The sequence below is a fragment of the Cyprinus carpio genome, chromosome A5, assembly GCF_018340385.1.
Source record: "Cyprinus carpio isolate SPL01 chromosome A5, ASM1834038v1, whole genome shotgun sequence".
Classification (NCBI taxonomy): Eukaryota; Metazoa; Chordata; class Actinopteri; order Cypriniformes; family Cyprinidae; genus Cyprinus; species Cyprinus carpio.
In genome coordinates this window covers 2,015,001-2,027,901 of record NC_056576.1, presented here as the reverse complement: position 1 = coordinate 2,027,901, position 12,901 = coordinate 2,015,001, and the positions used below count along the sequence as shown (strand labels likewise).

At 49.5% G+C, this 12,901-nt stretch overlaps 1 protein-coding gene across 1 annotated transcript in view; it reads left to right on the top strand.

Annotated features, from left to right (window-relative positions):
- LOC109066168 (protein Hook homolog 3-like) overlaps positions 1-12,901 on the top strand; it is a 38,342-nt gene that overhangs the window by 21,308 nt on the left and 4,133 nt on the right. The window contains exons 10-16 of the mRNA XM_042757225.1: positions 5,283-5,423; positions 5,539-5,740; positions 6,446-6,556; positions 7,701-7,785; positions 7,903-7,972; positions 8,307-8,447; positions 8,650-8,740. Coding sequence (XP_042613159.1) covers positions 5,283-5,423; positions 5,539-5,740; positions 6,446-6,556; positions 7,701-7,785; positions 7,903-7,972; positions 8,307-8,447; positions 8,650-8,740 — 841 coding nt within the window. The remainder of the gene's footprint in view (positions 1-5,282; positions 5,424-5,538; positions 5,741-6,445; positions 6,557-7,700; positions 7,786-7,902; positions 7,973-8,306; positions 8,448-8,649; positions 8,741-12,901) is intronic.

The window sequence follows — 12,901 nt, the reverse complement described above, 5'->3', positions numbered from 1 at the left end:
CCGAGCACCGTCCCTCTCTCCTTCTGTCACCACCCCGAGCACCGCCCACCGTCCCTCTCTCCTTCAGTCACCACCCGAGCACCGCCCCACCGTCCCTCTCTCCTTCAGTCGCCACCCGAGCACCGCCCACCGTCCCCTCTCCTTCAGTCACCCCGAGCACCGCCCACCGTCCCTCTCTCCTTCAGTCACCACCCGAGCACCGCCCACCGTCCCCTCTCTCCTTCAGTCACCACCCGAGCACCGCCCACCGTCCCTCTCTCCTTCAGTCACCACCCGGGCACCGCCCACCGTCCCTCTCTCCTTCAGTCACCACCCGGGCACCGCCCACCGTCCCTCTCTCCTTCAGTCACCACCCGAGCACCGCCCCACCGTCCCCTCTCTCCTTCAGTCACCACCCGAGTACCGCCCCACCGTCCCCCTCTCTCCTTCAGTCACCACCCGAGCACCGCCCACCGTCCCCTCTCTCCCTTCAGTCACCACCCGGGCACCGCCCACCGTCCCTCTCTCCTTCAGTCACCACCCGGGCACCGCCCACCGTCCCTCTCTCCTTAAGTCACCACCCGAGGACCGCCCACCGTAGCTCTCTCCTTCAGTCACCACCCGGGCACCGCCCACCGTCCCTCTCTCCTTCAGTCACCACCCGAGCACCGCCCACCGTCCCCTCTCTCCTTCAGTCACCACCCGAGCACCGCCCACCGTCCCTCTCTCCTTCTGTCACCACCCGAGCACCGCCCACCGTCACTCTCTCCTTAAGTCACCACCCGGGCACCGCCCACCGTCCCTCTCTCCTTCAGTCACCACCCGAGCACCGCCCACCGTCCCTCTCTCCTTCGGTCACCACCCGAGCACCGGCCACCGTCCCTCTCTCTTCAGTTCAGTCACCACCCGAGCACCGCCCCACCGTCCCTCTCTCCTTCAGTCACCACCCGAGCACCGCCCACCGTCCCTCTCTCCTTCTGTCACCACCCCGAGCACCGCCCACCGTCCCTCTCTCGTTCAGTCACCACCCGAGCACCGCCCACCGTCCCTCTCTCCTTCAGTCACCACCCGAGCACCGCTCACCGTCCCTCTCTCCTTCTGTCACCACACCCGAGCACCGTCCCCCTCTCCTTCAGTCACCACCCGAGCACCGTCCCTCTCTCCTTCTGTCACCACCCGAGCACCGCCCACCGTCCCTCTCTCCTTCAGTCACCACCCGAGCACCGCCCACCGTCCCTCTCTCCTTCAGTCACCACACGAGCACCGTCCCTCTCTCCTTCAGTCACCACCCGAGCACCGCCCACCGTCCCTCTCTCCTTCAGTCACCACCCGAGCACCGCCCACCGTCCCTCTCTCCTTCAGTCACCACCCGAGCACCGTCCCTCTCTCCTTCTGTCACCACCCGAGCACCGCCCACCGTCCCTCTCTCCTTCAGTCACCACCCGAGCACCGCCCACCGTCCCTCTCTCCTTCAGTCACCACCCGAGCACCCACCCACCGTCCCTCTCTCCTTCAGTCACCACCCGAGCACCATCCCTCTCTCCTTCTGTCACCACCCCGAGCACCGCCCACCGTCCCTCTCTCCTTCAGTCACCACCCGAGCACCCCCCACTGTCCCTCTCTCCTTCAGTCGCCACCCGAGCACCGCCCACCGTCCCTCTCTCCTTCAGTCGCCACCCGAGCACCGCCCACCACCGTCCCTCTCTCCTTCTGTCACCACCCGAGCACCGCCCACCGTCCCTTTCTCCTTCAGTCACCACCCGAGCACCGCCCACCGTCCCTCTCTCCTTCAGTCACCACCCGAGCACCGCCCCTCCGTCCCCTCTCTCCTTCAGTCACCACCCGAGCACCGTCCCTCTCTCCTTCAGTCACCACCCGAGCACCGTCCCTCTCTCCTTCTGTCACCACCCGAGCACCGCCCACCACCGTCCCTCTCTCCTTCAGTCACCACCCGAGCACCGCCCACCGTCCCTCTCTCCTTCAGTCGCCACCCGAGCACCGCCAACCGTCCCTCTCTCCTTCAGTCACCACCCGAGCACCGCCCACCGTCCCTCTCTCCTTCAGTCACCACCCGAGCACCGCCCACCGTCCCTCTCTCCTTCAGTCACCACCCGAGCACCGCTCACCGTCCCTCTCTCCTTCTGTCACCACCCGAGCACCGTCCCCCTCTCCTTCAGTCACCACCCGAGCACCGTCCCTCTCTCCTTCTGTCACCACCCGAGCACCGCCCACCGTCCCTCTCTCCTTCAGTCACCACCCGAGCACCGCCCACCATCCCTCTCTCCTTCAGTCACCACCCGAGCACCGCCCACCGTCCCTCTCTCCTTCAGTCACCACCGAGCACCGTCCCCCTCTCCTTCAGTCACCACCCGAGCACCATCCCTCTCTCCTTCTGTCACCACCCGAGCACCGCCCACCGTCCCTCTCTCCTTCAGTCACCACCCGAGCACCGCCCACCGTCCCTCTCTCCTTCAGTCACCACCCGAGCACCGCCCACCGTCCCTCTCTCCTTCTGTCACCACCCGAGCACCGCCCACCGTCCCTCTCTCCTTCAGTCACCACCCGAGCACCGCCCACCGTCCCTCTCTCCTTCAGTCACCACCCGAGCACCGCTCACCGTCACTCTCTCCTTCAGTCACCACCCGAGCACCGCCCACCGTCCCTCTCTCCTTCAGTCACCACCCGAGCACCGCCCCACCGTCCCTCTCTCCTTCAGTCACCACCCGAGCCCCGCTCACCGTCCCTCTCTCCTTCAGTCACCACCCGAGCACCGCCCACCGTCCCTCTCTCCTTCTGTCACCACCCGAGCACCGCCCACCGTCCCTCTCTCCTTCAGTCACCACCCGAGCACCGCCCACCGTCCCTCTCTCCTTCAGTCACCACCCGAGCACCGCTCAGCGTCCCTCTCTCCTTCAGTCACCACCCGAGCATTGCCCACCGTCCCTCTCTCCTTCAGTCACCACCCAAGCACCGCCCACCGTCCCTCTCTCCTTCTGTCACCACCCGAGCACCGCCCACCGTCCCTCTCTCCTTCAGTCACCACCGAGCACCGCCCCCCGTCCCTCTCTCCTTCAGTCACCACCCGAGCACCCCCCACTGTCCCTCTCTCCTTCTGTCACCCCCCGAGGACTGCCCACCGTCCCTCTCCTTCTGTCAAACCCCCAGAGGACATCACGTCCATGCCACTGCTGAGCAATAACAACATGGAAACACGAAACCAGATCGGCCGACCTGTAACGTTACACACTCACTCAAAGGATGGATGATCTGACAGAATTGTTACTGTGAGGTGGATCACATCTAACGTGTATAGTGAAGACAAACTCACCGTGTCTATCTAGTCATGATGATGATGTATATACATTTAAATTTCAGCAGGCAACTATTTTTACAGCTACATTATTGTTCCAGTCAATTAATCACAACAATGTATATACAATTACAAATGATTATATATAAATCTTCAGTTTGTTGTTTTACACACATGCTCACAGACATTTTTTCATACACAACATAATCGTGAGATGCAAGAAACATATGGCAAGAAATCTGTAGACTCGTCCATAACAACAAAAGACAATACTTTACTGAACCTTTTCTGATAAGAAGTGTGCGCAGCAAACTAGGGCTGTGCGATTAATCGAAATCGTAATAAAATCACGATTTGAGCGTGCACGATTTCTAAATCGCTTTATAGCACGATTTTCCGCGGTCCCGACCTCTCACAGTATGCTTTCCGATCCAATCAGAATGCAGCGCACCTAAGTGGAGCGCGAGAACAAAACAGACTGCGAATATGCCTAACTCCAGGTTCACACACTCTGTCTGTGATGCGTATTTTTTCCGAGCCCATGTTAATGAATCAGAGCTTCACACTGCACGCGGTAAAAGATGTGAACAGAAAAGGCTAGAAATCGAAAGGTGCGAAAAGAATGAATATCTAGTGCATGAGCATAGAGAGAGTTGTGAGTGAGTGAGTGAGTGAGTGAGAGAGAGGAGACATGTTTTAATTGCGCGCACTCTCTCCGGATGAGAGCAGTGTTTATCTGAGCACGCCTGTCTGGTTTTGTGACAAAGCAAAGGAAATCTGCGTGCGAGCGAACAGATTCGTGCTCACGCATTATTTTAATGTGTTTTTGCGTTGTGTAACGATGTGTAACGCGCTCTCGCTGCTGCTTCTGAACCGCAGAGTGGCTAAAAAAGAGCTGTCAGCAAACGATCCGGAATCAGTGTGAACTGGTCTGAGGAACATCACCATGTACAAGACACCACCCCCACAGTCTGCGGAGAATCAACAACTGGTTGATGATCTGAATGTGTTTTACTGCAGATTTGAAAGGATAATCTACCACCCCCCATCCGCTCTGATCTGCATTTCACACATTCACTTACCACCCCTGCAACCCCCCTCCCTCCCCCACCATTCAACCTGTGCTTAAGGTCTGTGTAGAGGACGTGAGCCGGGTCTTCAGGAAGCAGAAAGCTAGAAAAGCTTCAGGCCCAGATGGTGTTTCACCTACCTGTTTAAAAGTCTGTGCTGACCAACTGGTCCCCATCTTCACACAGATCTTCAACAGATCATTGGAGCTGTGTGAAGTTCCCTGCTGCTTCAAACACTCCACCATCATTCCGGTTCCCAGAAAGACCAAAATCACTGGACTTAACAACTACAGACCTGTCGCTCTCACGTCTGTGGTCATGAGGTCACTTGAGAGACTGGTCCTGGCCCACTGATCTTTTGTTTTAATACAGATTTTCTGTTTTCTCACTGTCACTGACTATTAAAGCAAAGTATCTGGAATGATCCACATCACATCACATATCACTTTTGGATTCCAGTGTGAATGTAAAGTGGACTAAAGTTAATATTTTAACTTTGAAAGTTTTATTTTTTTACACCATTAAATCAAACCATACAGGAGTATTTAATTATGTTTCAAAGTAAACTATAAGAAAATAATGTATTATGTAAGACATGAGCAAAGAGAGACAATTCATCAATCATTCTCATTGTAATGCAAAACAAAACGATAAGCAAAAACAATTAAAGTGTGTTGTACAATATCTATATGTTGTGATTGTACCAATTTAAGAATCATCTGGCTGTGTTGCAGTAATGACATTTTTTATTTGTTTTTAAATTGAGACATATTTTTGGTCCCAGTGTCTAATATATTCATTTAGTTTCAATGAAATATGTGATGTTCTGAAATATTGATGTGAAAATATTTGAGAGATGTATTATGCCTATATGACATGGTCAAGTGTGTGACTGACGGCACGTTCTTGTGTGTGTGTGTCAGATTGGAGGCGGCTAAAGACGATTACCGCATCCGCTGCGAGGAGCTGGAGAAGGAGCTGATGGAGGTCAGAGGTCAGAATGAGGAGCTGACCTCTCTGGCCGAGGAGGCGCAGTCGCTCAAAGACGAGATGGACGTGCTGAGGTGAGAGACAGACCTGAGCTCACAGAGAACCAGCGCTGGGTGTGAGTTATGAACACGTGTGTGTGTGTGTGTGTGTGTGTGTGTGTGTGTGTGTGTGTGTGTGTGTGTGTGTCAGGCACTCGTCTGATAAGGTGTCGAAGCTGGAGGCGCAGGTGGAGGCGTATAAGAAGAAGCTGGAGGATCTGGGTGATCTGAGGCGGCAGGTGAAGCTGCTGGAGGAAAAGAACACCAGCTACATGCAGAACACGGTGACGCTGGAGGAAGATCTGCGCAAGGCCAACGCTGCTCGAGGACAGCTGGAGACCTACAAGAGACAGGTGCCAGCTGCTGTGCAGAAGGAGCGCTGATGAGACAGAGACATCATTAGTCACAAACTGTGACTGATATACGCAATATTGTTGACAAAAAAAGATTAAAATGTCGTTTAAAACTCTAGGAAATCTAGACCACCACTGAATAAATGCACTTACACACCACAATATTTGGCTTTTTGTTGTAGTTTTAATAGAAAGACATGAATAGAATTTTGAGTTTTACCAGCTTTCATAATGTAGAGAGTGTGTTTATATTTATGATAATATATTAAGTCAGGAAGTCAAGTAAAGCATGTGTATGAGTTGAAATTCTCTTTTTATGCTTATAATTTTGAGCAAAATGATTGTGATTTTTCAGTTTAACCATTATGAGGCATGACTAAAGTGTGTTTTAATTGGCTAAAACTAGACTAAAATTCCCAGACTTTGTCAGCTAAAACAAAAAACTGGACAGGCTGACTAGAACAGAAAGACATTTAACACCGGACTAAATGAAAACAGCTGACAGAACGGGCACACGACAGCCGCTCATAACCGGTTCCTCAGAGACAAACGCTGAAGCTCACTGAGCTGCATTCAGGCCTCTGCCGTTAAACCCTCGTGCCGTGATTGGTCGGTCCTGAGGTGTCATGTGATCACTCTGAGCACGTGCTGCTGCAGCTTTCACACCTGCTGAATGACTCTGACTCGTCTGTCTTGTGTTTTCAGGTGGTGGAGCTTCAGAACAAGCTCTCGGAGGAGTCCAAGAAAGCCGACAAGATGGAGTTTGAGTATAAACGAGTCAAGGAGAAAGTCGACTCTCTTCAGAAGGAGAAAGATGTAAGAAAGCAGCCTGATTTGCTTATTACGGCGGTGTTTTGTGAATCAGGAGGGAGCTGCAGTCATGTTGAGATCTGAATGAGCGGATCTAAGCAGCAGCTGCTTGCACGCACATACACACTTAAACAAGCGCGCACACACACACACTCTCACAAGCACTCACACATACACACACTCGCACAAGCGCGCACACATACACACACTCGCACAAGCGCGCACATGCACACACTCGCACAAGCACGCACACATTCACACCATCGCGCAAGCGCGCACATACACACACTCGCACAAGCGCGCACACACTCGCACAAGCACGCACACATTCACACCATCGCGCAAGCGCGCACATATGCACACACTCGCGCAAGCGCGCACACACTCGCACAAGCACGCACACATACACACACTCGCACAAGCACGCACACATACACACTCGCACAAGCACGCACATACACACACTCGCACAAGCACGCACACATACACACTCGCACAAGCGTGCACACATACACTCGCACAAGCGCGCACATGCACACACTCGCACAAGCACGCACACATTCACACCATCGCATAAGCGCGCACACGCACGCACACATACACACTCGCACAAGCGCGCACAAGCACGCACACATACACACTCGCACAAGCACGCACACATACACACCATCGCATAAGCGCGCACACGCACGCACATATGCATACACTCGCACAAGCACGCACACATACACACACTCGCACAAGCACGCACACATACACACACTCGCACAAGCGCGCACAAGCACGCACACATACACACTCGCACAAGCGCGCACACATACACACCATCGCATAAGCGCGCACACGCACGCACATATGCACACACTCGCACAAGCACGCACACATACACACACTCGCACAAGCACGCACACATACACACACTCGCACAAGCGCGCACAAGCACGCACACATACACACTCGCACAAGCACGCACACATACACACACTCGCACAAGCACGCACACATACACACTCGCACAAGCACGCACACATACGCACAAGCACGCACACATACACACTCGCACAAGCACGCACACATACACACCGTACAAAGAGTGTTATAAGGATGAAGCTGATGGCATGAACCTGTGTGTGTGTGTGTGTGTGTGTAGCGCTTGAGGACGGAGCGAGACTCTCTGAAGGAGACGATTGAGGAGCTGAGGTGTGTTAAAGCTCAAGAGTCTCAGCTGACATCAGGTGACTGCTTTAAACTCCGTACAGTGACTCCTTTTTACAGCATGTTTGTTTTTAATTCATTATGTTTGTTTATGTATATGATGGGTTGATATGTGCTGATCAGAAGTGTTTCATCAGGTCTGGTGCCGCTCGGCAGTAACGAGCCGTCTGATCTGCTGTCTGCAGAGATCGTCACACCAGAGTTTCGGTAGGAGAAATTCAGTAACATAAAGCCACATGAACACTAAACACACACACACACACACACACACACACACACACACACTCAGATCTCTGTGACGTCTGTGAAAGGCTCAAGCAGCTCAGACCGGATCTGTGCTCTGTTTTATAGCTTTGTTACTCTGGTCACGCTGCCCCACAAACACCAGCGTTATAATTCAGTTCAGGGATCCAGAAAGAGCTTGAGCTTTTCTCTGCTGATGGAGCTAAATTTGTTAGAAGTCTGACTGCTGAGGTTATCATGGTCTAGTGAGCTCCTGTTCTTGTCCTGACTAGTGTTGTCTTGTCATGTTGTGTCTCAGAGAGCGTTTGATTCGCCTGCAGCATGAGAACAAGATGCTGAAATTGGCTCAGGAGGGATCAGATAACGAACAGATCGCTCTGCTGCAGAGTTTACTGGAGGACGCCAACAGCAGGAAGAACGAGCTGGAGACGGAGAACAGGTCTCACACACACACACACACACACACACACACACACACACACACTAATATAAACAGATGATTTTTCTGCACGTCTCAGTATCTCTTTGACAGTCATTTCAGACATCATTCATTCATGTGGGTTCATTGTGCTGATACAGACTAGAGCATGGAGGTCCACATGTAGATGACCTGAACCCGTGTGTGTGTGTGTGTGTGTTAGGCTGGTGAATCAGAGGCTGCTGGAGGGTCAGTCTCAGGTGGAGGAGCTGCAGAAGTCTCTTCAGGAACATGGATCCAAAGCAGAAGATGATGTGAGTCCAACCGTTCAGCACATCAGTAGAAATACAATAGTCCTGCTGTTGATCTGAATGTGAGGAGGCCATGAGCACGAGATCACAGCTCATCCCTGCAGTTCAGAAAGACAAACCCATATCCACACACACCATCTGACCGGATACAGATCATTTTCACTCTACCAACACAATAGTCCAGTCAAGTCACCTTTATTTATACAGTGCGTTTAACAATACAGATTGTGTCAAAGCAACTGTACAGTATTAAATAGGGAAATAGTGTCAATAATGCAAAAGAACAATAGTAAACCCTCATTTTTCAGTTAAAGCAGTTCATCATTGAATTCAGTGATGTCATCATCCAGCTCAGTTCAGTTTAAATAGTATCTGTGCTGTTACAACCCTGGCTCTAGGGATGCAACATAAAGGACACAAAACAAAAGTACGCCAATCAAAATAAGTTTATTTTAATAACAAAAGGGGAAAAAAAAGGACTGGAGAAGCAGAAACACTGCTACTGCAGTGCTGGCTGCAAAACGAGAGAGACAGAGCAAGAGCATGTGTCCTAGATTTAAAGTGACTCCCTTCAGGTGGATCCAATTAACCTGTTAATTGCAGGAGAGTGACCAGGGAAACTGCAATGAAACACAGATTAAAACACTCCCACATAACACTCCCACCCTTAAAACATTGCTATAGAATAACCTATGGCAAAGTCAACAAGTACATAAACGATGGACAAACACCAGCACTTACGACCTTGACAGAGCATCCGACAAAACGTTATCCTTCCCAGCGGATGTGGCAGACTGTAAGATCATATCCCTGCAAAAAACAGGCTCCATCGCCTCAGAGTGTTTGTCACCAAACATTACCTTATGGGTCAAGATAAACTCATCTGCTAAGATTGCAGCTTGTTCTAGAGTCACTGCCTTCTGCTCATTCAAATAAACAGAAACAACCTCAGGCAGACAGTTTTTAAATTCCTCAAGCAAAATGAGTTGTCTAAGATGTTCCTTACATTCCACCTTCTGAGATGTACACCACCGATCAAACAGATTCTCCTTCTGTTTTGCAAACTCAACATAAGTATCATGAGCATACTTTGTACAACTTCGAAAGCGCTGGCGGTAAGCTTCAGGTACCAGCTCATATGCCTTCAAAATAGCGGTTTTAACCTCATCATAATTAGCACTCTTCTCAAGACTTAGAGCGGAATAAGCTTCCTGAGCTCTTCCCACCAAGATATCTTTGTAAAAGCAAAGTCCACATAGTTCTAGGCCACTTTGACGTGGTTGCCACCCGTTCAAAATGAGAAGAAATATCTCTCAACATCTTTCTCAGAAAAAGGAGGTACTAACTTAATATGTCTACCAACATCAAACGGAGAGGTATCACCTCTTTGAGTTAAAGCAGCAGCTTTTAATTCCAACTCTTTAAGAGACAGTTCATGTGCAAGATGCATTTCCTTCTCTCTTATTTTTATATTAACATCTAGCTGTTTCTCCTGAAAAGCTAGCTCTCTGAGCCTAAGCTCAATTGCAGCTTCAGACAAAGGAGCGGTCATGGATTGTGGGGAAACCCGCTTAACTTTTAAAACACCATTGTCAATCAAAACACTTCTAATGATTTCCTTCACACTATCCTTCAGTCGCTTCTCACTACTTGTGATGGGAATATCATAATGAGAAGACAACTGCAAAAGTTGATCCTTTGTAAAAACCTCAAGTCTTCTAAAGAAGCCATTACTAACTCAACACTAACTACCCTTACGTAGTAACTACTTCCTACACAGAAGTTCAACCAACATGACAGGTCCAATAGCACACAGCTACAAAAGTAACAAATAGCAGCAAAAATACTCAAACAAAGCTTTTAAAGCTTTCAACAACAGTAGAACTAACCCAAACACAGAAGATTACTTACCCCAAGCAATCACAAATATCTAAAGGCGATATACTGGGCATTAGTCTACACTAAAGTCCACAAAGGAACTTCTCACAAACACTGCTAACACTCTAAAGTTAGGATCATGGACCAACTAAACACAAAAGTGCCTCAAAATGCTTAACTCACCTAACTTACACATCCCTCGTCCACTACAAAGTGAGCATGGTTGCTGAGCCCAAAACATAACAAAACACATGAGATACACCCGGATTCCTGCCTAACACTTCTAAATCCTAAGCAGAAACTCAGCACTGTGAACCAATTAATCACTGGTCACAGTTCTGAAATGCTTACCCCCAACAGAGAACAAGTCTACACCCAGAATAACCTCGAAAATAAAAAAGGAAAAATAACAAAAGAGTGAACCGATGGAAGGACTGAATTATCAATCCAGCTGGAAACTCTCACCCTACCTAACCGGGAAAACTCATGCACACTTTATTCAAAAATACTCAAACAACCATACTCACCAAATGCTCTCAACCAAAAGGAATAAACAAAACCAGTCCCCAAAATATCAAAAGAAACAAATGCTTTTTACAAACCATCCCGGACGAGCCCCCATTATGTTACAACCCTGGCTCTAGGGATGCAACATAAAGGACACAAAACAAAAGTACGCCAATCAAAATAAGTTTATTTTAATAACAAAAGGGGAAAAAAAAGGACTGGAGAAGCAGAGACACTGCTACTGCAGTGCTGGCTGCAAAACGAGAGAGACAGAATGTGTCCTAGATTTAAAGGGACTCCCTTCAGGTGGATCCAATTAACCTATTAACCTCATAATAGCAACAAAGTAAACAGCAAAAAAACAAATAAAAACACACCAAAACAACCCCACATAACAGTGCAATCAAGTCAACGATATCGCTGGAAAAGAAGTGTCCCCAACTAAGCAAGCCAGAGGAACCAAAACTCCATCAGTGACAGAATGGAGAAAAAACCTTGGGAGAAACCAGGCTCAGTCGTCAGTCTCAGTTCTCCTCTGACCAGACGAAACCAGCAGTTCAATTCCAGGCTGCAGCAAAGTCAGATTGTGCAGAAGAATCATCTGTTTCCTGTGGTCTTGTCCCGGTGGTCGTCTGAGACAAGATCTTTACAGGGGATCTGTCTCTGGGGCTCTAGTCCTGGTCTCCGCTGTCTTTCAGGGCTGTAGAGGTCCTTTCTAGGTGCTGATCCACCATCTGGGCTGGATACATACTGGATCTGGTGGCTACGGTGACCTCGGAATAAGAGAGAAACAGACTAATATTAGCGTAGATGCCATTCTTCTAATGATGTAGCAAGTACATCGGGTGTTATGGGAAGTATAAAAATCCTAACAATAATTCCTCAAGAAGTCAAAGCAGAAAGGAGTCGTACAAACCAGGGGTAGGAGAAAAAACGTAATGTCTTCACTGATTCTGAGAAGATTGTGAAGTTTTCAGAGCTTACGTTTGACTTGTTTAAATGCACTTGTATCTAAATGCATTTATGATGTGAAATGAATGTAAACACGGTGAGTTACGTCTGAAGGACTGGACAAAACCTAAACAGTTGTTTGGACTATTTATTTGTAATTATTGAAAAAAGTACTTAGAATTATTTAGGTAATTTAACAAAAATGATATTCAAAGTCTGTGAATTGTAGATGAAAAATATTTTTGGAATTAGATCGTTATTCTAGCATCAGATCCAATTACAGATAAAATGTGACGTGCAGCAAAACCCAGCGTCGATATCTGATTCGATAAACATTCATGTCGAATCAGTTGCACTTGTAATGTAGATTGAAAGGCAGAAGATATAGATGTTGATCCTGTGCAGAGTTGTTCTCGATCATCCGGATCACACCGTGAACACACACCCGGAGCAGTGGGCAGCTATATCCAGCGCCCGGGGAGCAACTGGGGGTTCAGTTCCTTGCTCAAGGGCACTTCAGCCATGGGTACTGAGGGAGGAAGAGAGCGCTGTTCATTCACTCCCTCCCACCTACAACTCCTGCCAGCACCGAGACTCAAACCTGCGACCTTCAGGTTACAAGTCCAATTCTCTAACCATTAGGCCACAGCAGCCCCACAAGGACGTGATCTGTGACCTACACAAGCTCTTCTCACACCGTCCTGTTAACATTCAGCTTTAGCTTCTCTCTGCATGTTTTGTGTTCCTGCAGCACATTTAAATCAGACCCGTCTTTGATGCTTCCGTCCGTCTGTCGTGGTAACAGGCTCTGCTCTCTTCTGTCTGTGC